General features: G+C 39.2%; 1 protein-coding gene across 13 annotated transcripts in view; it reads left to right on the forward strand.

Moving 5' to 3' along the window:
• The window catches only part of LOC148844608 (C18orf8), a 56,513-nt gene extending 34,088 nt beyond the window's left edge, over positions 1-22,425 (forward strand). For 4 of the 13 annotated variants that reach the window (XM_088954137.1, XM_088954139.1, XM_088954138.1 and 1 more), the window contains 10 exons: positions 10,158-10,311; positions 11,102-11,211; positions 11,345-11,432; positions 14,825-15,160; positions 15,247-15,321; positions 15,993-16,262; positions 16,398-16,702; positions 17,837-17,945; positions 20,780-20,959; positions 22,001-22,425. In XM_088954137.1, the coding sequence (XP_088810263.1) occupies positions 10,158-10,311; positions 11,102-11,211; positions 11,345-11,432; positions 14,825-15,160; positions 15,247-15,321; positions 15,993-16,262; positions 16,398-16,702; positions 17,837-17,945; positions 20,780-20,959; positions 22,001-22,177 (1,804 nt within the window). In that variant the 3' untranslated portion in view covers positions 22,178-22,425. Of the gene's footprint in view, positions 1-10,157; positions 10,312-11,101; positions 11,212-11,344; positions 11,433-14,824; positions 15,161-15,246; positions 15,322-15,992; positions 16,703-17,836; positions 17,946-20,779; positions 20,960-21,949 lie in introns of all 13 variants that reach the window. The other 9 variants (XM_088954134.1, XM_088954136.1, XM_088954135.1 and 6 more) reach the window with 3 other exon arrangements.
• The last annotated feature ends 5,483 nt before the right edge of the window (positions 22,426-27,908 follow it).

Genomic DNA, 27,908 nt, shown 5'->3' on the forward strand with positions numbered 1-27,908 from the left:
AGTGTAGAGAACACTAATGTGGGCCCCACAGCTACGGTCCCACTGTGTTCGTAGGGTGGAAGATGTTCTAGTCTGCCTAGGGTTAGCTATTGGTCATTTAGTTGTTTCAGTTGTTATTTATTTCAGTCTAATTTTTTGCTCTATTTGTTATGTAAAGACTAAGGGCAGATCTGTCCTTTCCATGTAATGAGCATAACCTATAAATATTAATTAAAGTGGTGGCGGCAGAACATTAAGCTACTGCTCCTCCTTTCAACCCTTGTGTTCTATTGCTTCTCCTCCCTCTTCCTCTTCTTTCCTCTTACTTTTCTTCTTATCTTCGATCCTGAAATCCATTAGGGTTCAAGACTGATAACAGTCCTGAACTTCTACTCCAAGAAAAGCCTCCAGACAAGACCGAGTTCAATAAGGAGATCGAAAAGTTAAGGGGGCTTCTGGGATCGTTGGAGAAACCTAGTGGTGCAGGCTCTCTTGCAATCTCAGGTAAGTTTTCTATTCCTCACGGACTAAATGTCTCAGATGAACCTATTAGGGATTTATGGGTTATTGACTCAGGAGCCACAGATCACATGACTCACTCCTCACTACATTTTAGCACTTATACCCCCTACCCAAGCAATCGAAAATAGCCATTGCAGATGGTTCTCTTACTACCGTAGCTGGCCTTGGGGATATCCATATTAATCCATCACTTACACTAAAAAATGTCCTTTATATTCCCAAATTGCCCACTAACTTGGTATCCATCCAAAAACTCACCCATGACATGAACTGTAATGTGCTTTTCTATCCTTCTTACTGTATATTTCAGGACCGGGATTCAGGGAAGAGGATTGGACTTGCTAAGGAGAAGAATGGACTCTAAATCAAATATTGTCCAGGATAAGTTCTCTCTGTCATTCCTTTCATCATCCAACAAAGACACCATTTGGCTTCATCACTTTAGACTAGGATATCCATCTTTTGGAATTCTAAAAACTATGTTTCCCTCCTTGTTTAAAGGATTGAGTGTTGAATATTTTCATTGTGATGTGTGTGAATTTGCAAAATACAAGTGTGTGTTTTTCCAATCAGTAACAAGAGAAGTTCAGTCCCATTCTTTTTGATCCATAGTGACATATGGGGACCCTCCACAGTTCCAAATGTGCCTGGCTCACGATGGTTCGTCTCTTTTATTGATGATTGCACTAGGGTCTCTTGGATCTTTCTTCTTAAATCTAAATCAGATATAAGTAGTGTACTCCCAAATTTCCATAACATGATTCAAAATCAGTTTGGGGTTAGAATCAAAAGATTTAGATCGGATAATGCACGGGATTATTTCAACCAAACTTTATCCCCATATTTTTCAAAAAGAAGGGATTATCCATGAATCCTCCTGCATTAATACTCCACAACAAAACGAAGTAGCAGAAAGGAAGAATGGTCATCTACTAGCTGCAACCCGAGCCTTACTTTTCCACCAGCATGTTTCAAAAACCTATTGGGGAGAAGCTGTGCTTACAGCCGCATACATTATAAATCGATTACCTTCGAGGGTGCTGGGATTTAAAACACCAATGGAAACACTTTCTCAATTTTATCCCGATCTACGTACAACAAATAATCTCACCCCAAGAATCTTTGGATGCACTGCTTTTGTCCATGTCCATAGCCATAATAGAGGGAAGTTAGATCCAAGAGCCGTCAAGTGTATTTTTGTGGGTTATTCGTCCACCCAAAAGGGTTATTAGTGTTACCACCCACCTACCAAAAAATTTTTTCTCTATTGATGTCACCTTTGAAGAAAAAACACCATATTTCACTCAACCTTATCTTCAAGGGGAGTCTTTGTCATTCATTGAAGATAAGGACAAAGATTTGTTCCCGCTTGGTCTACCTACAATTTCTCAACACCCAAACTCAGCATTCATACCAATTCAATCCGTATCTGCACCTATCGAACCACCTCAAACCAAACCGACTTCTTCACCCATTCATACCAGACCCATGACAGAGAATGATGAACTTTGTGACTCTATGGGATTGCAGGTATATTCAAGAAAAAGAGACTAGGATCCTAATCTTGTGCAAGTTCAAGATTCAACTCCTAATCCTGAGAATGATGTAAATACAGTTCCAGAAATTTCTTCTGAATTAGCATCTGACCAAGATCTTCCTATTGCCCTTAGGAAAGGCACAAGAGAATGCATTTAACATCCCTTATATCCCTTAGAAAATTTTGTGTCCTTTAAAAAATTCTCACCATCACATAGGAGTTTCGTAGTTAGTCTAAACACCATTCATATTCCGAATACTTTATCTGAGGCATTATCTGATGAGAAATGGAAAGATGCTATAAGATAAGAGATGTAGTCTCTAGATAAGAATCAAACATGGGAAATTGTTGACCTACCACTAGGAAAGAAACTTGTGGGCTGCAAGTGGGTTTTCACAGTAAAGTACAAGTCAGATGGCTCTCTAGAAGGATACAAGGCAAGACTCGTGGCAAAGGGATATACACAAACCTATGGTGTTGACTATCAGGAGACATTCGCTGCAGTGGCTAAGATGAATACGGTAAGAATTTTGTTGTCACTAGCAGCTAACTTCGATTGGTACTTGGAGCAATTTGATGTAAAGAATGCTTTTCTTCACGGTAACTTAGAGGAGGAGATATACATGGATATTCCTCCGGGCTTCAAAGGAAATCTAAAAATTGTTGACCTACCACTAGGAAAGAAACTTGTGGGCTGCAAGTGGGTTTTCACAGTAAAGTACAAGTCAGATGGCTCTCTAGAAGGATACAAGGCAAGACTCGTGGCAAAGGGATATACACAAACCTATGGTGTTGACTATCAGGAGACATTCGCTGCAGTGGCTAAGATGAATACGGTAAGAATTTTGTTGTCACTAGCAGCTAACTTCGATTGGTACTTGGAGCAATTTGATGTAAAGAATGCTTTTCTTCACGGTAACTTAGAGGAGGAGATATACATGGATATTCCTCCGGGCTTCAAAGGAAATCTAAAAGGAAATAAAGTTTGCAGGTTGAAGAAAGCACTATATGGTCTCAAGCAATCACCTAGGGCGTGGTTTGGAAGATTTACTAAAGTTATGCTTGCCATCGGATACAAACAAAGTCAGGGAAATCATACACTCTTTATAAAGCATTCGGATGCAGGGGGAGTCACGACTCTTCTGGTATATGTCGATGACATAATTGTGACAGGAAATGATGAAAAGGAGAAGGAAGCCTTGAGAAGATGCCTAGTCAGAGAATTCGAAATAAAAGAACTTGGGAGATTGAAGTATTTTCTAGGGATTGAAGTAGCTCATTCCAGAGAAGGCATCTTTGTCTCACAACAGAAATATGTAACAGATCTTTTAAGAGAGATAGGAAAGTTAGCATGCAAACCATCCTTCACACCGATTGAGCCAAAGATTAGTAGGAAAACTTATATATCTTGCCCACACAAGGCCAGACATAGCATATGCTGTGAGCATGGTTAGCTAGTTTATGCACAACCCAAAAGAGGTTCACCTACAGGCAGTCTATAGGATACTATATTACTTAAAGGCTAATCCTGGCAAAGGAATCTTGTTTAAAAGAAATACTGGATTAACCTTAGAGGCATACACCAATGCAGATTATGCAGGCTCTCCCGTGGATAGGTGGTCCACTACAGGTTACTGTACGTTCCTTGGAGGAAATCTTGTGACATGGAGGAGTACGAAGCAGAATGTGGTAGCTAGATCAAGTGCGGAGGCAGAATTCAGGGCAATGGCTCAGGGAGTATGTGAATTACTATGGCTCAAGATAATTTTGGAAGACCTAAAGATCAGATGGGAAGGTCCAATGAGATTATTCTGCGACAAGTAGTCAGCTATTAACATTGCTCACAATCCCGTCCAACATGACAGGACAAAGCACATTGGGATAGATAGGCATTTCATAAAGGAAAAGCTGGGTAGCGGATTAATTCGCACTCCATACGTCTCAACAAATGGTCAACTAGCAGATGTGCTGACAAAAGGGCTTTGTAGTGTGGCATTCCAAGGACTTATCTCCAAGCTGGCAATGAAAGATGCATATTCACCAGCTTGAGGGGGAGTGTTGGAAAGTAGAAGATTGACTCTCTGATTGATTCTCCATAATTTTAGGTCCATCAGTTTAGGAAACATACATAAGTTGGTTTCCTAGAATCATGGGATATTAATTGGAGAATCCCACTAATATAGAAATTAGTTTTCTAAGAAAAGTTAGTTTCCTATTTTATCACCCTGTAAGTTAGCTCTATAATTCTATATAAAGTTGTGTATATGCTCCTTCCAAGACAATACAATCAATTCATTTTTTCTCTCAAATTCTCACAGACTCAAGGTGCAAGGGCATATGTTCAACATAGACCTCCACCCCCTGGAATTTTCAGGAGCAGATATAGTCCTTAGGGTACAATGCTTGCAACTATTGGGCCCAGTAGTGTGCAACTGGGCTGAACTTACTATGCAATTTGTGCATCAAGGGAAGCAGTGCATTCTTAAGTGGGCCCACACAGTACCTATTAGCCGTTGACTCACCTAGTGTCCTTCTTAAGAGTTGCCAACATAGTGACACCCCACTTTTTATGAGCATGGGCTCCCTACCTATTGGGTTGACCATATCCACACCCCCCGGTAACCTGACCTTCCCCCAGACAATCAACTACAACAACTACTTCACAACTACTCGGATGTCTTCCAAGAACCCACTACCTTACCACCTCACAGAACCCATGATCACAAAATTCCCATCCAACCAAGGGCCCCACTTGCTAATGTTAGACCCTAAAAATACCCCCATTATTAGAGAGTTGAAGTGGAGCACATAGTAAAGGAGTTGCTGGGTAAGGGGTTCATCAGGCCCAGCAGTAGCCCATTCTCCTCATTTGTCATATTGGTGAAAAAGAAGGATGGTAATTGGAGGTTTTGCGTCGACTACCGGGCTTTGAACAATATCACAGTGAAGGACCGCTATCCCATTCCCTTGATCGAAGAACTCCTTGATGAGTTGGGCCAGGCACAATACTTCTCTAGGTTGGATCTGCAGTCTGGGTATCACCAGATCAGTGTCCACATTGAAGATATCCATAAAATGGCTTTCTGGACCTTAGATAGGCATTTTGAATTCCTTGTAATGCCCTTTGGTCTAACTAATGCACCCTCCACATTCCAAAGACTCATGAATGAAAATTTTAAGCCCCACTTGTGTTGATTTATACTTGTATTTTTTTATGATATATTGGTATATAGTCCTAATTGGAGTACCCATTTGAAGCACCTTCAGCTCACACTTGACGTACTCCGATTGCACCAATTGTCTGCCAAATCCTCCAATTACTCATTCAGCCAGACCCAAATTAATTACCTTGGGCATCTAACAATGGACGGAAAGGTGCTTGCAGACCTGGACAAGATCTCTTGTAGTGAGATGGGCCCAACTCACTTCTCAAAATGGCCTCAAGGGGTTCCTCAGGCTCACAAGCTACTATTGCTGGTTCATTCCAGGGTATGGGCTGCTAGCAGCTCCCCTCACCCGTCTCTTGAAGAAGTAGGCCTTCCATTGGGATGAGAAAGCCAAAGATGCCTTCTAGCTACTCAAAAAGGCCGTCATGAGCCCTCCCACACTAGCATTGCCCGACTTCAACCAAGAGTTTGTTGTAGAGACCGATGCATCAGGTAAGGGTATAGGGGCTGTCTTAATGCAGCAAGGACAGCCCTTGGCCTATTATAGTAAGGTCTTATCCCCATGAGCACAGGCAAAATCCACCTACGAGAAGGAGTTAATGGCCGTTACCTTGGCCATCTAGAAATGGTGGACATACCTTCTAGGCTGGAGGTTCACTTTCAAGATGGACCACCAGAGCATTAAGCATCTGTTAGAGCAACGGGTGCTAGGCCCTGATCAATAGAGATAGGCTTATAAGCTAATGGGGTATGATTTCAAGATCGAATACAGGTCGGGACTCTCCAATGCTCTCTCCAGGTCTAAAGACTCCCAATTACTTGGCCTATCTCGGCCCATTTATCCCTTGTTAGATCTACTCAGGCAGGAATCCCAGAAAGACAAGCCATCTTGCACAATTGCGGGACCAGTACAACCATGATCCCCAGTTGACACTAGGATATAAGGTGACCTACAACACTCTTCTATAAAGGTCGTTTGGTAATACTTGAAACAACACAATATCTCCAGGAGTAACTACAACTCTTTCATGACTCTTCATGGAGGGGGTCACTCAATGTCACTACAAACCTATAAAAGATTGGCAACCCATTACTATTGGAAGGGCATGAAATGAATGGTACAGGAATTTGTAGCCAAGTGAGCAACATGTCAATAGCGGAAATACAGCACCTAGACTCCCGCCGGCCTACTACAACTCCTGCCCATACCCGACCGTGTCTAGGATGAAATTCCCATGGACTTCATAACTGGATTACCCAAAGCTAGCGGGAAATTGGTGATTTTAGTGGTAGTGGACTGGTTGAGTAAATATGCCCATTTCATTGCCCTCCCTCACCCATATACAGCATTTACAGTCGCCTGAGCTTTCATAAAGGAGGTGGCCAAGCTTCATGGCACCCTATAGTCTATACTCATAGATTGGGACCCACTGTTCATGAGCAAGTTTGGGGAGGCTTATTTCTCAGCCCAGGGGATATAACTACTTCATTCCACCAGCTATCACCCTCAGACCGACGTCCAATCAGAAGTAACAAACAGGTGCTTAGAGACCTATTTAAGGTGCTTTGTTGGGGAGAATTCCCCACATTGGACCCACTGGTTGCCTTGGGCCGAATATTGGTATAACACAACCTTCCAAGGATTGGCCAGAACCACTCCCTTTAAGGTGTTATACGGGCATGATCCTCCTGCCATCCTCATGAACCAGGCACTTCTGCAGTGGCAGCGGTTGAAGAACAGCTGACAGCTAGGGTCAACATATTAAAAGATCTCAAGTTTCACCTCCACCGGGCCCAGCAGCGTATGAAATTGGCCTATGATAAGAAGCACTGCGAGTTGGAGTTTGCAAGGGATGATTGGGTCTATTTGAAGCTTCAGCCTTATAGGCAAACATCAGTGGCCAATCGGCCATTGCAGAAATTGGGCTCACGATACTTTGGGTCTTTTCAAGTGACAGAACACGTCCAATCAGTAGCTTACCGCTTGGACCTTTCTATCGAGTCTAAATTGCATCCAGTATTTCACATTAGTCTCTTGAAGCCATGCTTGGCTCCCACAGATAGGAGGAGCCCTACCCTGCCCCAATTCACTGATGAAGGGGAATTGATTTGGGAACCCAAAAAGCTGGCTGACTTCAGGTGGGTGAAATGGGGAAAGAAGACTCGAAGACAGGCCTTGGTGAAATGGTGCAATCTCCCTCCCGAAGATGCCACATGGGAGGATTTTGACCAACTGCAGCAGCAATTTCCTAACATTGACCTTGAGGACAAGGTCATTCTTGATGGAGAGGGTAATGATAGGTTTGGCAAGGCAACCAGCCCAGATAAAAATCTTGCAACATCTAGATGTTCTCTCTAGTGTTACATCTTCAAATCAGTGGATAGGAGTTGATAAACATTAAGTTCATTACTTAAGCTTTTTAAGGAAGCATAATATTTTCAACACTTCTATCCCCTTGTTGAAGGGAAAAATAGTCTTGGTATAATTGGGAATTTCTTGTGACATTGTCTTGTGTAGAATATAGCTGCTTGACATGGTCGCAAATCTCCTTGGCCGTGTCTAGAAACATGAGATTCACACTAATATGATTCTCCATATTGTTCCAAAAAGAAGTCATAATTTGGGCTTTCTCTTTACCCATTCATTGTACTCTTCCGATCCACTTTTCAATGGGCCTTCCTTAATGTACTTCAACTTACCTCTTGCAATGAGAGATTTCTCAACCTACTTAGCCCATGGGATATAATTAGTACCATTAAGTTTCACTGTAGTTAATTGAGAAGTCATAAGGTCTGATTGCACAACTACTGTAAGTTTAGTATTACTACTTGATGAAACCATGAGTATGAGAAGAAACCACTGGTGTATCACTTAGGCAAACTGTCAAACAGCTGGTATACACCTATTGTAGCACACTTTTATTCTTAGGAAAAACACCAAGAATCACCATGGTTTTACTTTAAAAACACAGAGGAAACACCACACTTGCCACAAGATGTCACACACTACAGGCCACCACAAAATCACCACACATTGAGGAGTACCTAACACACAAAATCGAGACATCACAAGGCTGCCCTCTTCAAACTGCTGAGTTAGAGGGTCCTTAGAAAAACACTACCAACTCACACAACACTGCAACTTGAGGCATTAAAGCCTCTTTTTCAAGGGGCAATCAGTCCTCTTGAGTTCTTTTCCCTTCCAACAAAGAATAGAGAATATTCTCTATTCCTTGGGCACAAAAAGGAGAGACGTGAACAGTGGCAGTTGCCCTTAGAGCTCTGATACCATGTTCCAACTCTTCCAACTTCAATAAAGAGGAATAAAGTGAAAGAAAAAGAGAAAAAGAAGCATCTAGAGGGAAGAGATACTGCATCTTAACTATCAGCCTTTAGGAATTTTAACTTCTTTAAGTTGTTTTACTCTTTACTGCACATTTATATAGAATTTGAAGTTACCCAGAATTGGGATTTTGAGCTTGATCATTAAGTTTGAAAGTAGTCTCTTTTTTATTTTCACTTTTGTAGTAGGTTATTCTTTTCGGCAATATATACAGTACTGACAAAACATTGTTTAAGAGACTCCAAGTTGGTAATAGGCTGGATGCAAACGAATAGCTTGGGAACCTGGTTCTTTAGACAACCTGTAAGGGAAATTATGAGATTAACAAGGGAGGTTGGGGTGCAGTTTAGGTGGACTAGAAGATCATCAAATGGAATGGCTGACACTTTTAGCAAAGCAAGGAATCAATAGGGAGGCTTTGTTTTTGGCATGTTTGTAAGTCTGATATGATTTGGGGGATCACCATCCTTTCTGAGTGGTGACAGTTGTAATCTCTTATTTTAATTAAATGAAAGTTACCGTTTCCTATCCAAAAAAAAAATATTGTTTAGGAGACTGCATCAGGGAGTTTGGCAGAAAACTGTGATCGTGGAAACTGAATAATACTGCTTTCAACTCCATGTAAGATACATTTTGTCTAACAACAAATAGGGGCCCTGCAACTTGTGCTGGATTGGCCCAAACCCAACCCTAACCCAACCCGAAAAAGTTAGGTTGGGTTGGGTTGGGTCGGGTTGATGCTCGGGTCAGGGTTAGGGTTGAAATTCATGAACCCGATTTTACTTCGGGTTGGGTTAGAGTTGACCCCTTAGGCAACCCGAACCCGACTCTATAGTACATGTCATATATAAATATATGTTACATGTAATATATAGCATACATTGATTTGTTTAGATGCATGATATTTGTATAGCCCCCACGACATAGTATCATGTATTTCTTTTAAGATAATCACTTCACTTAATCCTAATCAGAAAGACTAAAACCTTAATAACATTATTTTATGTTTTTTGAAAATTTTATTCATCTCCTCTCTGTTGTTTGCTGCCCATAAAAGATCTTTCATAAGTCATAACTCATAATAAACTATAGTCATTTCTAACACTTGTTTTTCTGAATTTTGTACCAAAAGAACAAAAAAAAAATGTCAACAAACAAATACTAATGAAACATAGGATTAATATATGTAGTGAAAGTTGAGTTAAGATCTAAAATCGAGAAATTCTATGAGGTTTTAAGGGATGGGAAGAAGGTTGGGTTGGGTTAGGCTTGAAGGAATTTAGTTAGGGTTAGGGTTAGGGTTGGGTTGGTCGGGTTAGGGTTGGGGGTTTAGAACTTAGGGTTGGGCTAGGGTTGGCCTCAACCCGGCCTAACCTGGCCTGACTTGCAGCCCTTATAGAGCATACTAGTTAAGAAGAACACTTTCAGATGCTATTTCTAAATCCTTGTTGACTTGGATGGTAAGCCAACAAGGATTTTTGTAAACCTGTATAAAGTTCCTCTATCTATATTTATTTTTCATTTTTTTTGTGTCTTAGTATTTTTTCCCTTTGATCTCCCATCAAATCATGCCTTATTTTCACTGCATTAATATTTAATTCAATCACAGTGGGCTGGATTTGTTCACATATGAACCTGAGGTTAAAATTCTCCGCCTGGTGGAGACAAAGAAACTGAATGTCTGCTGGTATGTTTATACACATGAAAGCCGGATGGTTCTTCTTGCTTCTGGAATGCAGTGCAAGACATTTACTGGATTTCAGGTAGATCCAATGACCTAAAGTTTATTCAATAATTACAAGAGTAAGCTATGTATAGTTTATTGAGATTCAGTTGTCATGGTTGTTAGTTTCTGATTAGTCCATAATAATGTTTTAAAACTCAGAGGTGTGGTTTGAGGTGTTCTACTATCTGGAGGCATGAGGCATAGTTCAGAACATAAGAGGCATAAGCTGCCCGAGCACAAGGAAACCTCCTTAAGAGGAGGATGCTTCCCTTCCCTTTCCTTTCTTTTTCTTTTCTTTTCTTTTTGTATGGGGCATGCATGAGGCGCATGAGGTGTACGCCTCTAGCATGCATCATGGAAAAGGTGTTTGAGGTGTATGCCATGCCTTGTCACCTTTGGCATATGCCTCAGAGGCATCAATGCCTCTGGCATGCGTCTCAAGGCATTTTGGGGGCACCTCGCCTAGAGGCACACCTCCAGGCATATGCCTCCCATGCCTTTTAAAACATTGGTCCATAATATCCGCATTAATGTAGAGAATGTAAAATGATGTTACTGTCAAAATTTATAACCAGACCAATTGTCCAGAAGTTTTTTCTTTTCTTTTCTTTCTCTTGTGACAAGGCAAGAGTTTCAATCATAGTGAGTTGAATGTAAATTGCTGTCCCATGTTGCTACTAATTGGATATGGATGGATAACCCAAGATTATCAAATGCTAGTATTTAGTTTTATCATCACTTTAGCAGCTCCTTTTATTGCTCTTCCTATATGCAATGTAATTACTTTCCATGTTTATATACTACTTGATTCACTGTTTCTGTTTCAGTTTTCATCTGGGGGAATTATTCGGTTGCCAAGATTTGATATGGCAATGGCTCAAGCAGAGGTGAACAAAAAACCTGTTCTTGCTGCAGAAGATTTGCATATTGTTACAATGTAGGCCATCTTGTCAATATTCTTTTTGTTGTTGAATTTTCTTTGGCCAAGTTAAACCACCTTTTTTTTTTCTTTTGCATCATTTTTAACTTTTCAAACTATTCTTCTGACAAAATGTTGTTAATGTTAAAAGATATGGTAGGATATACTGCTTGCAAGTTGATAGAGTTGCTATGCTGCTGCACTTATACAGATTTTACCGAGATGCTGTCATCCAGCAGGTTCTTCTTTGCTCAATTTCTACCTATTTTGTCCTTATTGCTTCTGATGTTTTTGGTATTTTTATTCAATTATTTCTAATAAATATCATCAGCATATTGTGGAAGGCTTTTCAATGAATGCTCTACAAACAACTGACAATGACAAAAAAAAGGGCAAGAGCATGGGTTCTGAATCATAAATTTGAGGAATATGCTTCAATAGAAGTTGTTAACGCATTTTTCACTGACTCAATATTTAGTGAGGAAATATTGTAATATAGTATTAGCGTAGAAAGATGCATGAACAAGGCATCAAGACTCAATTTAGACCTGCCTACCAGCACACACAAACAATGAAGTCTCCTGTACAAAACATATAAAGAAATAAATCTTCATTGGCAATTAAACATGCAGTATACAAACTACATTCTAACAATTCTTGCTAGACCATTAGCTGATGATTGCTTGATATAAGAACTGGATGGAAATAGGCATTCACTCAGAATATCAAGGACTTCATGCCATATTCTAGTAGGAAAGTCTTCAAGGACTGCTAGTCATGCCTTGGGGTGTCAATGGGTCAGGTTTGGGTTGGACCCTGTCCAAATCAAAATCAATTTGAATGGATTGGACAGACCAATAAGACATGTTGGATTGGACCAGTCCAGACTTAATGGTCCGAAGTATTTATTGGGTTGGATTGGACCTGGTCCATTTGTAATGGATTTATATTGTAATGGGTGCCAATGGACCGGGTTTGGATTGGACCCAATATAAATTAAAACCAATTTAAACAGTTTGGATGGTCCAGACATTGATTTGGACCAGTCCAGAATGGTCCAAAGTATTCATTGGATTGGATTGGACCTGGTCCATCTGTAATGGGTTCATACTGGACTGGATTCAATTGGACCAATATCTGGTACATTGACAGCCCTAGTCATGCAGATTTCTCATACATCACACGACAATCTAATAGTTCCCCTGATTTATCCTATTTTATGACACCTGGTTACCTGTACAAGGGTGCCATATTATGTTGGATATGCCAATTTTTTTAGTGTAAATTCTGCATCTGACACTATTTTCATCTGTTACCTTTCTTTATCTGGCTAACATGGTACATATTCTCTACTAGTCTGCAGAGACTGTTAACTGAAGACCCTGTATGAATGATAGAAGTTACTCACTGAATCCCCTGTTAGTAACCAGCCTGAATCCCTGAATCAGTTGCTAAATCAATTAAGAGGAGAACTTGCACAAATGTTGTAAATTCACCAAATGTGTAATTTTGGAGCAACTAAAGACTGGATATAGTCCTAAGCTTTGTTTTTTTTCTCTTTTTGGCACAAAGTGGTTAGTCTCATACTTGAACCCACCTTCTCATGCTTGCCAGCCCAAGGATTTTACCATTACACCAAGAAGTGGCTCCATGTCTTGTGGAATATTTTTGTAGTTAATATGACCAGTCAATAAGCAGTATGGAACTTGACTTTTAGAAGCATCATAACTAATAAAAGTGCTATAAGTTCTAATGGTAAAAGCCTTAGATATTATGTTATATTATTAAGTAATCCCAGAATGATCATTATTATTAACTTTTGTCTCTGTTATAATCGGCAAGATCTTGATATGTTTTCTTGTTAATAAGTAGTAATGTTTTTGTAGTGTTTGAAGTTTTGACTCATTAGTAGCATATATGAGTGTGAGCATAAAGCAACCATACTAATCCACTAAATAAATAAATAAATACAGAGTTCAGCATATTAGGTTGCTAAATGATCCGGCCATTATTTAATTAAGCCAAACAACTGGTAGTGTTCTTAAAACATATAATAGAGGCCAGGGTTGACCCTACCAGAAAGCCTGGCATATCTGCAGGTGGCTAGGTTGTTGCTTAGCGAGATATAAATTTATATTTGTTACTTGAACTATTAATAAATTTAATTTAATATATGAATTACTAATATTATAAAACATAGTTGCCCAAGATGCTTTTCTGGTAATGAACGAAAATGGACACCAAGCAAAATTACATGACTCCATCCCCAGGTGTACAGGCTTTGATAGAGTTAAGCAAGTTAGAGCAGCAAAGTTTGCTGCTATACTTCTCATCTCGAAACACCAGACCTAGGTGATGTTTGATTATTGCTGAAATAGGAGCTGGAAGCAGAATTTTGAAAAGATTCCTAATTTGAAAATGTGCAGTTTATAATTTCAGCATCTCAAGACCTACATGTTTGCTGAATAATGAATTGGGATGATTAATTTACCCCTAAAAATCATATACTACATAGCCATTTCTAACTTTGGTATCTTTTCAGCATTCTGCTTTCAGCACCTACTCAGTAGTAATCAAGCACCCCATTAACCAGATTGTTGACAATGGCATTTCTAATGCAAACATGGTATCTGAAATTTGTTATATTAAATGTTTGCTGATAAGAAGCTAGTTTACATGTGAAAAAAATATCAATTTTTTAGGCTTTGTTTTCAGGACCAATAGGAGTGGGGGACTCATTGAGAGCGGAGGTCATGGCCTTGCTTCAAGGTGTAAGATGCAAAACAGTTGGGGTTACACCAAATTGAGATAGAGGGAGACTAAATTGTTGATTGAGTGGCTGCAATCTAGTAAGTTGGGAGCCTGGATTTATAGACAGCCCACAAGGGAAATCCTCAATATAACAAGGGAGATCGGTGCATGCTTCAAATGGACAAGGAGATCAGCTAATGGTTTAGCTGACACGTTGGCTAAACAAGGGATTGTGAGGGAGAGTATGTTCTGGGCAGTCTTGTAATAAAGATTACTGGGGGCTCAACTCCTACTTGGGGGTTGACAGCTGTACTTAAATCCGGAAAGTTATTTTTAAATCTATATTAATGAAGTTACTATTTCCAATAAAAAAAATATCAATTTTTTTTTATTATTAACAGATCAACAAGTATATATTAAAATATTACAAATAACAGTAGAATAGACCTTTTTATGAATTTAGGCAAAGCTAAGGCATTGGGCCCAACACACTTATCCTACAAAGGAGGGTAGACCACTGATGCAACTTGGACCAATCACCCCTGCCCTGCCCTTGCCAATGAGTGCTAGTTCATTTGCCAATCTTTGAACTCATTTCAATGAGGTCTTCATCCATGGGTTGGCATTGCTAAGGTGGTGTTTGGTTTCTGAGAAAAGTATTGGAATTGGAAAAGTCCTTAAGGGATTTCATAAAATGCCTAAAGGACTTCCCCCACAACATTTTCTAATTTCAATAAAATATCATCAATTCATTGCATATACTTTTGGATGTTTGATAACCTTAGTGGACATTCTAGAGAGTAGGGTGTTCAATTTTTTTCTCCTCACAGCAGTATTACATTGTGTTTCATACCAAAATGTTTCTTTAATTCTTCGGCAGGGTTCGTTGACAATTTATTCAAGCAAGATTGCAGTCAATGTGGTTGATAATGTACTTCTTGTTCATCAAGTGGATGCCAAAGTTGTTATACTCTACGACATGTTTGCAGATTCCCGAGCACCCATATCTGCTCCACTTCCTCTTTTGGTCAGGGGTTTGCCCAGGGCTAATGCTTCTTCATCCCGGTCAAGTATCAATGATGCATTACATATAGAGACAAATGAAATGAGTGATCATGAAGGATCTGTTTATGGAGAGGGCTGGATTTTTCTTGTTCCTGACCTTATATGTGACGTTGTTAATGGATTTTTGTGGAGAATTCATTTGGATCTAGAGGTGAGGCTTGTTGGTTTGTATCTTTTATAGTTCACTAAGATGCAGCTTGATTTTTGTAAAGAAGTTTATCTTTCTTTAATGTACAGGCTATTGCTGCCAGCAATTCAGAAGTGCCCTCTATTTTAGAATTTTTACAGCGACGGAAGTTGGAAACCAACAAGGTAATATTCTAATATTATTGCCTGTGATAACTGATAAGCACCCTGCCTAGGGGTGCAACTTGGGTAGGGGTGCAAGTTGGGTGGGTTGGTCTGGGTTTATGGTCAACCCAGGCCCAACCCTATAATTTGGGCTTAAGGCCTAAAGCCCAGACTGAGCCCAAGGTCATGCCTGATCTTCTCAACCTGATCCCAGCCTGCATTGTAATTTGATGCACTCAAGCTGGGCTCGGGCCTGGGCTGAGCTTGGGTTGGTCAATAAGCCCATTCTAAAAGTATACATGTATGTATGCATTTATGCAAATATGTATACATATAGGTAGCCCGGGCCCAGCCCGAAAAATAAAAAAGCCTGAATTCTTGGGCCCGAGCCCAGCCTGAGGACCGAACATCCAAGCCCAGCCAGTGTAAAATTTCGGGCTGGGTTGGTTCGGGGTCAGGTTGGGCCCGCCCAAGTTGCACCACTAAACTTGGGTTAGGTTGTGTTGGGAAATTATTAAATTTTCAATGGACCTGAAAACCTAACCCAAGCCTAATGTAGTTGAAATTCTTCAAATTTAGCAACCCACTTTCCAGCCTAGTCGGTCCATCTGTTATAGAGATGTCAATCCACAAATTGTGCACTATGAAACCTTGATTGATTCTATACTAAGCCACTTGATTTGTCATTTCAGGCTAAGCAATTATGTTTGGCAATAACAAGGGCAGTAATTCTTGAACGAAGACCTGTATTGATGGTTGCCAGAGCAATGGATGTACTCGTTAACTGTTTCTCTCACTCAATGAAAATGGGAGGTGCTAGAAGAACGGTGAGTGGTGAGAGCACTTCAACTCCTACCACCCAACATGGGAATAACTCTAGGACTGTGGTTGATGATCCTATGAGCAGAGTACAGACACATGGAAGATCCACCAAACATGAACCTGCAACTGTCAGTGGTGTGGTCAGTGAATCTATACACTACAGGACCAAAGATGTGGATAATGAATCTCTTGGTCTTACCACTTTTTCCACAATAGATAGAACATCTACTCTTTTGGTTTCTGATTCTGAGGAGAATGTCAACTTGGCACTGCAGAATACCAGTTCAGGAGAGCCTCTTCAAAAGCCTCTATCAAGCGAGTTTAATGATTTGGGAACAAAAGAGGGGATAAAGAGTATAGATGCTGGAACTTCTGATGTTGAGGCTGAGCAGTCAAGTTCAGAATCTCAACTTTCTCCTAGCAGCAGTCGATTTGACTCTAATGTTTCTGTGGAGTCACAAGTTCCTTCCGCAGCAATTTCACCTGATGAAATGTACAGTTCTGTATTTGCTCTCGTTGAGGAAGAGATGGCTGGAGACCCTGCTTATTTGGTTGCTATCATTGTTGAATACTTACGGAGGTAATCCATCTAGTATTTTAGTTTCCAAAGGCAAACTAGCAGAGGCTCAACCTGGATTCCTACTTAAGCATCTCCAACCCATGGTGATCCACCCAAGCAACATCGTAAAAAGTGAAAAAGAAAAAGGCCTTTCAAAATTCAAATGCAATATCAAATGTGAAACCCTAATATAGGACCCAAATCACCTGCTAAACTGCCTGCTCTGAACACTACAACACCCTCCCCCCCCCCCACCACACACACACAAACACAGCAAACCCACTGATCTAGTTCTGTCACACTCAAATCACCTGCTGAAGCACCTGCTTTGAATCAACTAGGACTTGAATGCAACACAAGAACCCTTAAACACCCCCCTCCTGAGCAAGCTTACTGACCTAGTGCTGTCACAGTCAAAGATTTGATATTATTATTACCCCAACCATTTCCTACTTTCTGGAATTGTAATATCCACAGTTCCCATGTGAATGCCTATCTTTGTCACATCCTAAACTTCTTCCTCCCAACTTGAGATTGATCCTTACATCCCATTCTCCCTCCTCTCAAAATTGTTTTTTTTTTTTCAACTGCCTATGGAAATATTCATAAGCTTGGTTGCCCAGTGAAAAAGGAAATGAACATACTTTATGCTCTTGCTTGTCTAACGTTCCTTAGAATTGACCATTCTGATTCTACTCTGTTTTTCTCTTCCTTTTCTTCATCCCCAATTCAGACAGATATTTCCTTTTATCTTCCTTGTTCTTCACATGAGTCTTTTCTACATTCAACATAGACCCTTTCTTTGTCTCTTTTCTAAGATCAATAGCTTCCTATCTCACTCACAAGTCACAACTACTGAGACTGCAAATATAATCTAAGCATCAATACCTGTTGCAACTTTCCTCAATTTCCTCTACAGCTTCTGACAAGCCAGCTCCGTCACCCCTTTTAACCTACTTTCAGACTCAACTTTTGTAATAAAAGAATGCATGGAACAAAATTTTCACCATGATCCAGTTCATGGTTGCAGATTTTACTAGATATAGTAACAGGGCCTCATGGTTTGGTGAATTTTTAATCTAATTTTGCAACTGCAAATCATCATCTTTCTTCTCTCTGTTGCCACAAAATCCTGACCTGTTTCTGTTACTGCAGTGCGGCTGTGGAAAAACTCAAAGTACATCCAAATCTGTATGTTTTGACTGTACAACTGCTAGCTCGTAGTGATCGTTATGCAGAGCTTGGGTTGTTTGTCATGAACAAGGTCATTTTTGAACTCAACTGTCATTCTTGTCCTTGACATGATTTCCCTTAACTGCTTGTTTTTTGAAAGCATTTAAAAAAAAAAAGAAGTGTATTCATTAGGGGTGAAACAAGTCAGTCAAGTTGAAGCTTGGGCAACCTGAACTAACCAACTCAAACCCAACATGTCTTTATATATATATACATATATATGAAGAACCATGACTTTATCCTTGTACACATAATAATGCTAAAGTCAGTTTAACCTTAATATGCCAATTTAAGTCCAATAATAAGAATATTTTAGCAAAAGGAGATGAAAAAGTTGGCCATCCCTAACCCAATCCGATCCTTGTCCAAGTCATCAGGTTGGGTTAGGGTTGACCTCAAATTGACATAACCCGGCCCGACTTGCTCTCCTAGTATCCATATATTCTGGATGTGCTTGTTAGAGTTAAGTTGGAAGTTTCTTTCTCCTTTTTAATGCCAAAGCTCTTAATTAGAATCCTAAACATTCTTGAAGGGTCAATTTAATCTTCTGGATAAACTGAAAATTTCCTGTCCTCCTTGCTTCTGGCTTTCTGTTTTGCCTTTAATGAAAAACTAGAGTGATCGGTTTTGTTCTTAAATAACTTTCCTTAGAGAACGGGACTTAATTTAATTTCATTTTTGTAATTTACTAATGCTATATGGAGCAGAATGTTGGACAGTCAAGAAACATGTCCAAAAAAATAAGTGTGGCAGAAATGCCTATTGCTGAGATGGATGAGTGGAAAAACTAGAAAGAATAGGATCAGAAATGAATTGTTGGACAGAACCTAGGAGTAGCTCCAGTAGGTAAAATGAGAGAAAGTAGACTAAGATGGTTTGGTTACATGTATAGAAGACCTCCAACAGCACTGTAAGAAGTGATCTGTTGCAAGTTGAAGGGGCTAGAAGGGCTAGACCAAAAGGGACATGGATAGATGTAATAAGAAATGATTTAAATGCCGATAATTCAATAATGGATATTGGCATTAAACAAAACGGAATGGTAAAACAGGATTTGTGTAGCTGACCCAGTGTTTTAAAAGCGCAAGGCGCAAAAAAAGTGCAAGGGCCAATTTGCGCCTGAGGCGCAAGGCGAGGCGTGCGCCTTTTTAAGAAAGGCTCAAAATTACAAAAAAAGAAGAGCTACAAAATAAAAAAAAAGTCAGAAAATTCCAAAAAAATGCAAAAATTTTAAAAATATTAAACTTAATGTTAATAAAAATATAAACTTAAATTTTAAAATAAATGATTTAAAAACCTATTATCTAAAATTAAAATACATAAACATAACATGTAAAGTGTATTCAAATGAAAAATTTAAAAATAAAAGCATTTTCAAGCATGTAAAACCCACAATCTCTTTTTTTGCTTAATTGCATTGGTTCAAGTAGTTAATGTGATGTAAAACATATTGCATACTTGATTCTATGAATCGCCTTTGTAGCATGCCCCTCGAGGCAGGCCTAAACAAGTCTATGTTAGGGTCTGAAATTCTTATTTCTCACATAAAAAATAATGATTTTACAACTTTCATTACAAGAAGATATTTTATTGCAATGAATGAATGAACAACATAAGCAAATAGGGGGTTCTCTTCTTAAAAGGCAATGAAAGTTGTAAAATCATTATTTTTTATGTGAGAAATAAGAATTTCAGACCCTAACATAGACTTGTTTGGGCTTGCCTCGAGGGGCGTGGTCGGGGGTCCGGGGGTGGAGCCCCCGGCCCAGCCGTTAGACTAAAAAAAAGCAAAAAGTGCAAAATTTTAAAAAGGCGCACACCTGGGCTGAGGCGCACGCCTAGGCGCACCAGGCGCGTGCTTTTTGAAAGAGGTGCGCCTAGTACCTGGGCGAGGCGCATACCCCAAAATGCGCCTCGCCTGTGCACCTAGGTGCACCTTTTAAATCGCTGAGCCAACCCCATATAATTGGGATAAGGCTTGGATCATCACCACCCCGTCTGTTGCACAGAGCTTCCCCACTAGATATACAAAGCTTGTTTGCTACCTTTTCTGTCAGGTGGCCAAAGAAGAGGGGTCTGATTATTTGGAGATGCACTAGAGCAGCTGTCTGTTGGATAATCTGGGAAGAAAGATGAAAATATTCTTTGAAAAGGAGAGAAGCAAGGAAGCATTAATTGAAGTTATTATCAGAGTGGTGCAGTAGGTGAAATCCTTGAAAATTTTCAAGGATATTTTTACAGATGCTCTACTTAGCAATTGGAAAGAAGTGGCTGACTCAGCTCTCTCTAAAGGCTGAAATCAGGCCTCTTTGGTCCTCACCAGCTGAAGGTTTCATTAAGCCGAACTTTGATGGGAGTAATGAAGGTAACCTGGGTCCTTCAGGTATTGGAGGTGTCTTTAGAGATGAAGGAAAAGTTGTTGCATTATTGTCAGGACCAATTGGTACAGGCGACTCACTTAGAGCTGAGATTATGGCTGTATTGGAAAGAGTACAAAGGGCAAAAGAGCTAAATATTAGAAAATTGATTGTTGAAGGCGATTCTAAGCTGGTGATTAATTGGCTTCAAAAAGAGGACTCTGGATTTTGGCATTACGTAAATGAAAAAAGAAGGATTAAATGGCAGACTCAGAATATGGAATTGAGATTTCAGTGGGTGAAGAAAGTGCCAACTCCTTTGCTGATGTACTTGCTAAACAAGGGGTGGGAAAGGGAAACTTGTTTTGGGTTTTGTTGTAAGCTTGTGTATTTTGTTGGGGTGGGTTAAGAGAGATTAATGAAATTTCTTTCTTATTGATAAAAAAATGATGCTGATGAACTTACTACTACTATATATTTCATTTTTTTGGTTTGTTTTTTCAAGCAGATCCTTGAACCCTCAAAAGAGGTTGCACTACAACTCTTGGAGTCAGGTCGACAGAATTTACCTACAAGGAAGTTGGGTATGGATATGCTACGACGGTTATCTTTGCATCATGACTATGTTTTGCTGCTGGTGCAAGATGGATATTATCTTGAAGCCTTACGTTATGTACGGAAGAACAAGGTAATTCTTAAAAACATTTTCCTCACAACAGAGAAAGTAAAACTTATGTATGTTTTACATGTAGCTTCAAAAGCTTAATGTTCTTCAGAGTTATTTGCATTTCCCATTGCATGGTTTAGCTGAGGAATGTGCATACAGGCAGACTATGCTCAGTGACAACATATTCAAGATAAATTTTTGTTCACACTAATTGGAATGACATTGTGTTGAGGGTCTACCAAAACTCCTCCATCTTCCTTTCTAAAGCATCTAACATGATTTAACTCTCTGCCTTTTCTTTCTCTCATCTTTGAAATTTATAAATCATATTTTCTCCCTCTTTAATGCCTAGTATTTGATAGAGTTCATTATATGACTAAAATTTGGCATTGCTCAGTTTTTGGCTTCCTTTTGGTGTTCTTATAATTTTAGTCTTTTATCGATCTTTATAACATATCCATTTTGCTTTGTTGTATTTTGAACCTCTTATTCTATCACCAAGTTTCTTTAGTACCTTGACACTTTCTTATAGATTTTCTTAAGTCTTAACTTCTTTTGCCACCTTTTTTTCATACAATTGATCATTTCAAGTCAAATATCATTCATTACTTTTTCTTCTAAATTCCATCTTCTACTTTTTGCTTTCATTTAAATCATATTAATTTTTCTCCTTTTAGAAATACCCACCTGATTCTCAAGCATCTTTTTCCTTCTCTTAGTCTTCCATTTTTTAATGCACAGATCCACCACCATCAATCTATGTTGTTTTGCTCTACTTTTAAATATCATTAAATGTTTGTCATTCTTTTTAAAGTTTTTTTCATTATTTTTGGATCATAAACTGTTGCAATTTCTAAAGTTGTATCTTCTTCTCCTAACTTTTCTCCACATCTTTAAATCTAAGTAAGGTCACAATTCCATTCTCATTATTTGATTGGTGATGAAACTCTGATCTGTCTAAATTTTTATATCTAAGTATTATGGTAATAAGGACTGTATTTTGAGTTGTAGGTAGTGATTCTGAAGTTAGAAAGGCTCACAGAAGCAATGGTGAATGTGCAGGTCAATACCATCCGACCTTCATTGTTTCTTGATGCAACAATTTCGTCCAATGACCTGCAACATTTGGCAGCGGTCTTGAGGTTCTTCTCTGATTTTATTCCTGGCTTCACAAACACATCAGATCATGAGACATATTATCGCATTCTCAATGAGATGAACTCATCTGTAGCTGCTTGAGGTGTATCCCTAATGCATAGCGTTTTTGTAGCTTTAAACATGTCAGTCACGACCAATGTTATATTTGTGCGAAATGTGATGTTTGACTAATGCATACATGCAGCATAATGGTGTATCGGGGTGCACATCATTGGTCTCTAATGGACAGTAATCAACCATTGAACTGTTAACCCAAAATTCAGAAGCAAATATGAATATATAAAACATGACATGGTGCAAAACTTACGCTTTGACACCTCAGTTACAACTTACGTTGTAGTTTGCAGTGCGAAACTACCAGATGTTGAATTTTGTTATTGTTGACATTGAGCATTTTAGGCTGCATGATTGTGTTGTAATTTTGAAATAATTTGGGGCAGAGGGAGGCTTACATTTTAATCTCTCTCTCTCTCTCTCCCTCCTGGTGCGTCCATGTCCACCTTTGCAAGGTTTATAATTGATTTTGATGTTGAAGCTTTGTAAGTGCTTGTGTGCTATTTGATTGGTCTTCATCGGTTATGCAAATTCTGTTTGCTTATCAAATAACGAGTTTGGAAGATTAGGCATTAATCTGGTTTTGGTTGGGAGGAAAAAAAAGGCTTGGGTTAGGGTTTGGGCCCATTGGAAATTTAACAAATTCTAACTAACCCACAGTTGGGATCTCCTGCCAATGAAATTCCCTTCCAACATGATTTGTTTCCGGCCTTGTGATGTACCCCACACATGATGTGCTGGAGTTGGGATCTCCTGCCAACAAGAATCTTGTTGGAATGTGTTAAGAGGGATTTTTGTTGGCTGGAGATCCGGACTTAACAACCCAAACTCTCGGTCCCTAGAGGACCGCTCCCACTCCATGGAAATACATGGTAGTAGTGGCCGTCTTATCAAGTGTCCTTGATGTATTATTTTGGCTAATATGTATGACGGGAAGAAATTGTTTTTGCGGGTGGGTTGTGAATTGTGAGAAGTGGAATCCAACAGAAGTGGCCCTAATCGACATTTTTTTTTTATCGAAAAAAAAAATGATCGAGTTTACTCTCCTACTTTCTATCCAAACATAGACACACGGTTTAGTTATGGCTTTCAGAGTTACCGTTCGAAAATGGACTGAATGACTTGTTGCCTTTAAAATATTCAGGGGGACATAATAATCAACCCAATTTCAGTTTTATCCATCCAGGCCCGTTTGGTTCACAGGAACAGGGGTCCAGAATCGGAACCGAAATGGGCTATTTCGATTATAACTGTTTGGTTGAACAGAATTGGAATCTCAATGCCATTCCTTTTAGAATGACATTTTTCCATTTGAGGGAATGGCCATTCTCTGCCCCTCCCTTGGGAATGAAATCTCATTCTTACTGATTCTAAATCTCATTCTTATTCATGTCTGAACCAAACAGACTATGGGAATAGACCACCCCGGTTCCGATTTCAACTCTGATTCCAACTGTGAACCAAACGGACCCTAAAGATCTCACAACCTCCTTAATAATTTATTCACCAAAAGACAGTAATAATTCATTCAGTTTAGCAATTTCAGTTGTAATCTAAGGGCCCCTAAGGTAAAATATGCTTATGCCCTTGTGCCCTCCCTGATATATGATTTCCAGAGTGGAGGTCGACCATGGCAACATTTACAAAGTTCCAGAAAACAAAATGGAGTTGAAAAATGCTTCCTGTGAGCCTGTGACAAAGGGGTTTACTCTTCCCACCGGGAAAGTGAGTTGAAAAATGCCAAACAAGGTGAAGCTGATGCCGTGAGTCTGGATTGGCTATTGACAAAATCATACGTGCTAGTTGGGCAACAAATCATGAGTGAATATGCTGGTATTCTGTATACATGGGGTCTATGTGGAATCCATACTTTAGAATTGGGATTTGCTCCTCACAGAATACACCTTACACCGACCTCACAGCCCCATCCCACCATGTATTAGGAAGATCTCTCCATCAATAACAACACAAAGTATGAGAGATGTTCTCGATGTACAACTGAAACACAAGTTGACACCTACCCCAACTGTATTTTGTGCCTAAAAATTCTAACCCCGGACCGAACCTTCATTTTCCCTTAGTTTTATCATGCCAGTTACGAGTGGCACACGCCAAGTTGACAACTCTGGTAGTGGTTACCCAATCCCCTGGTTTGGCTATAATGATCTTCTGCTTCCCAGTTCACGTTGCCATGTAAGTCAAAACGTGTATCAGAATCACTTACGACAACCATGAACTATCATCTTGGAAATTCCCTTGAAAAGGACTTTTTTTTGGGCAGAGTTAGAGGGCTGTACCACATAGGGATCCCAACGGGTCGGGTTTGACATAGGTTTGACTCAAGTTGAATCCAATCCAGCCTCATTAAATGAAAATAGAATATCAAACACAACGCAATCTATGCCATATGTATTACACCTATACTCAATCAAGCCTATATTTACATGTATTTCAACGCAGCAGGAATGTCAATGATTCGGGATTTTTTTAACCCTAATCTCATAGGGTCGGGTCAGTGGGAATTTATCACTTAACTCGACCCAATGACATTCCTAGTTCTACTTGAGGAGCAGTCAATTCGACCCGTTGACATTCCTAATTCTACTTGAGGAGCAGATAGAGTAATATGGCAGAAACACAGTAACACACTAACACTTTTGTATTTGCCACCAAGGTTGCCAGCTGTGTAACATTCCCAACCTGTGCAAAGTTGTTTCTTACTTGAGACATAATAGCACCAATAATCTCATAATATACAACCTAGGGTTCCTTTCTGAGGGTCATCTAGTTGTTTCTTTTTCTTTCGGTGCGTGGATGACAATTGAATAATGCTTTGAGAACTTTTGCAAAGCATTTGCTCCAGCTAGTGCCATTTGATCTTTAACAAACTTTACTATTCATCTTTCTTCCCTCTTCTCTTTTGGCCCCACTCTACAGTTCTCTTTCATCAATCGAGCAACTCTGTACCATGCTGTCACCTCTTTTTAATATTGGTCCTCTTTACACGAGAGGATCAGAGTAGTTATCTTCCCCAGTCAATGGTCTAGAGGATCTAGACTCATTATTTCCATGCAAAATCTTCTTATACACGGGAAATGATATCTCTAATATGATTTCCTCATCAACTTCGACTAAAAAATTTCCCAAAAGCAGAGTTATAATTAACTTAATCCAACCCATCAGGGCCTCTCTCTCTCTCTCTCTCTCTCTCTCTCTCTCTCTGCTTATGTCTTAATGGTTTGATTAAGAGTCTAATGAAAATGAACCAAGCCAAACTTCAACATGTCTTGGCTTGATAAGACTAAAATACTCCTATATCCAAATTCAAGTTCAGCTCGAAAGTTCAACAAACAAAACGTTTTACTTTATTGGTTGAATTTGAGTTTGAAATTTCAAATTTACTCTGATATTCAAGCTTGATTAACATCAAACTCAAATTAAGACTAATCAAATTTGAATTTGAACAATTAAATTAAAGCTAGCCCTTAGACTCGGCCTAAAATGAAGTACAATTAACCAGGCCCAGGCCTGGGCCTAAGTACAATGAAATTGATATTGATTTATAGGTTATGGCAAAACATAACACTATATATACTTTCAAGGTTCATGTTAAGCCAAGAAGGATGAATAATGAATTCAATGGGCCACGGTCTAATGATTATCCCCAGTAACCAATTGCAATACAGTGAAGGTAAGTTATCCCCCAATGACCTCTATGATGACTCAGGGCCCATGACATGATTAAGCTTGGTAAAGAAATCCCAATATATCACCCAAAAAAAAAAAATCTGATTTTCATTATGATTCCATACAATCCACTCAATTATAAAACCTTATATATTTGACTTCTTTTGCTCCTTCTTTGGTAGAATGTCTTTTGTAAAGTAAATTTTGTATTAGAATAGACATTGACCAAATCACAGTTTCAAGCATCAAAATGGCATTGGCCATACCCCAAAAGGGGGTCAAAACGTAGAAGCTGATCGGATGGTCAGTATTGTTTTGGAGTCTTAAAAGGGCCCACGTTTTTTATGGGCCCCATGTAACGAAACTAAAGGCACTTATAGTGGAAATGCGTTTTGGTTAGTTTCACCTTTTGGGAATCCAAATCCAACCGAAGCAAAAAAGAAACAAAATGGTAAGCTGTCGTCTAGACAAAAGGAATCCTCTCATTGCCACGAGTGGTTGGAAATGAAGCTTTTCATGGTGGGACTGGGTTATACTTATTTTTCTCCTTCTTCTTTATCGGTTAGTTTTATCTGCACCCTTTGTTTTCTGTATGTATCGAACCATGTGGCCCAGGCAAAAAACGAAGCAGCAAAAGCTAAATTATACTGCAAGATATAGTCGTTGAAAGAGGAATCTTTTCTTGGGGTTTTAAAAATATTCGTTGGTTTTTGAGAAAGTTGTTTGTTTATATTCATTCATGCATGTTGCTGAAATGGCATCCCTTCACTCTCTCGGGTTATGTTTGGCCCGTTATTAATTGATCTGCCATTAGAAAAGGAATAATGAGCTGGTTTGAACGCCCGGTTAAGGCTGCAAACGGATCGGATCAAATTTGCATCCGAATATAATCAGAATCTAGTCTGGTGAGAATATGGGCCTGTTTGCGAAAGCTTCAGCTTTGAATGAACTACTTCCATTGAGCCCACTTTGAAAAAAAAAAAAAAAATACAAAAGCTCGATTAATGAGAAAGCCAATTTCTTAGCTGAATGAAAATATGTTTGACTTTTTAGGGTTTTTCACCAAACATAACTTATTCTCGGCTTTATGTGTGGGATCTACCATGCAAAGTTAGAAACCACTGTGTGAAAGTTTGGGACACGGCTTCTGCATTCCGAGCTGAACCCCACACAAGAACACTAGCAACTATATTTGGTGAAAATTTAGAAAGTTTGGGACATAGGCTTCTGGTGAAAATTCTGAACATGAGAAATACAACTGCAATAGGAAGCTAAATAGCTACTCTGGAACACAGATGCACAATCACCATGGCTCTACCATTCATCGCAGCTCACCTTTAATGCAGAAACCATAACAAACAGGCTCTAGGTGAGGTTTTCTAACGTTAGACATGGGCAAAAAACTGAATCAACCGACTCTAAAGTTGTTAAAAATAATCAGGTGATCGATGAAGCTAGTAAAATTGGTCTGCTTTATAAGAGGACGAATATTATAATACAAATGCTGAGATATTGTAGGTTAGGTGATTTATATCAGAAAAATCTATATTAGAATGGAGATTAGGAAAGTAACAATGGATGAGTGGGAGTTGCTTGAACAAAACCCCAATTCTATCCACTTGTGGGATGCTATCCATTTCATTGGTCAAACTCAACCCTAATCCGTGAATCATTTGTTTTGGTTATTAATTGTTTATATTAAACGCATAGCAAAGTCATACCAACCATTGATCATTAATTGCAATGATTAAGACCTAACCTTATATACATATAAAAGCCAGCAAACCCGGCCCCCTCAAGTAAATAAATAAAAACAAATGAAAATGAGGCATCAGCAACACTCGTGAAAATGTCAAAGCAAATACTATGCATACACTTTGCAAGTACAGACATTCAGTTTATACATTTGGAACAGCTCTTTATGATCAATTAACATATATAAAATATTTCCAGTGTGTGGTTGAGTGCCATATGAAATTGTATGCAGAGTGATCACTGATCCATCAACATGTTGGTATTGACATTTATGAAAAGATGATCCAATCCAATGTTTCAAATGATGAGCAACCTA

This window comes from Nelumbo lutea, chromosome 7 (assembly GCF_056320005.1).
Source record: "Nelumbo lutea isolate HS-2025 chromosome 7, American lotus-T2T, whole genome shotgun sequence".
Lineage (NCBI taxonomy): Eukaryota > Viridiplantae > Streptophyta > Magnoliopsida > Proteales > Nelumbonaceae > Nelumbo > Nelumbo lutea.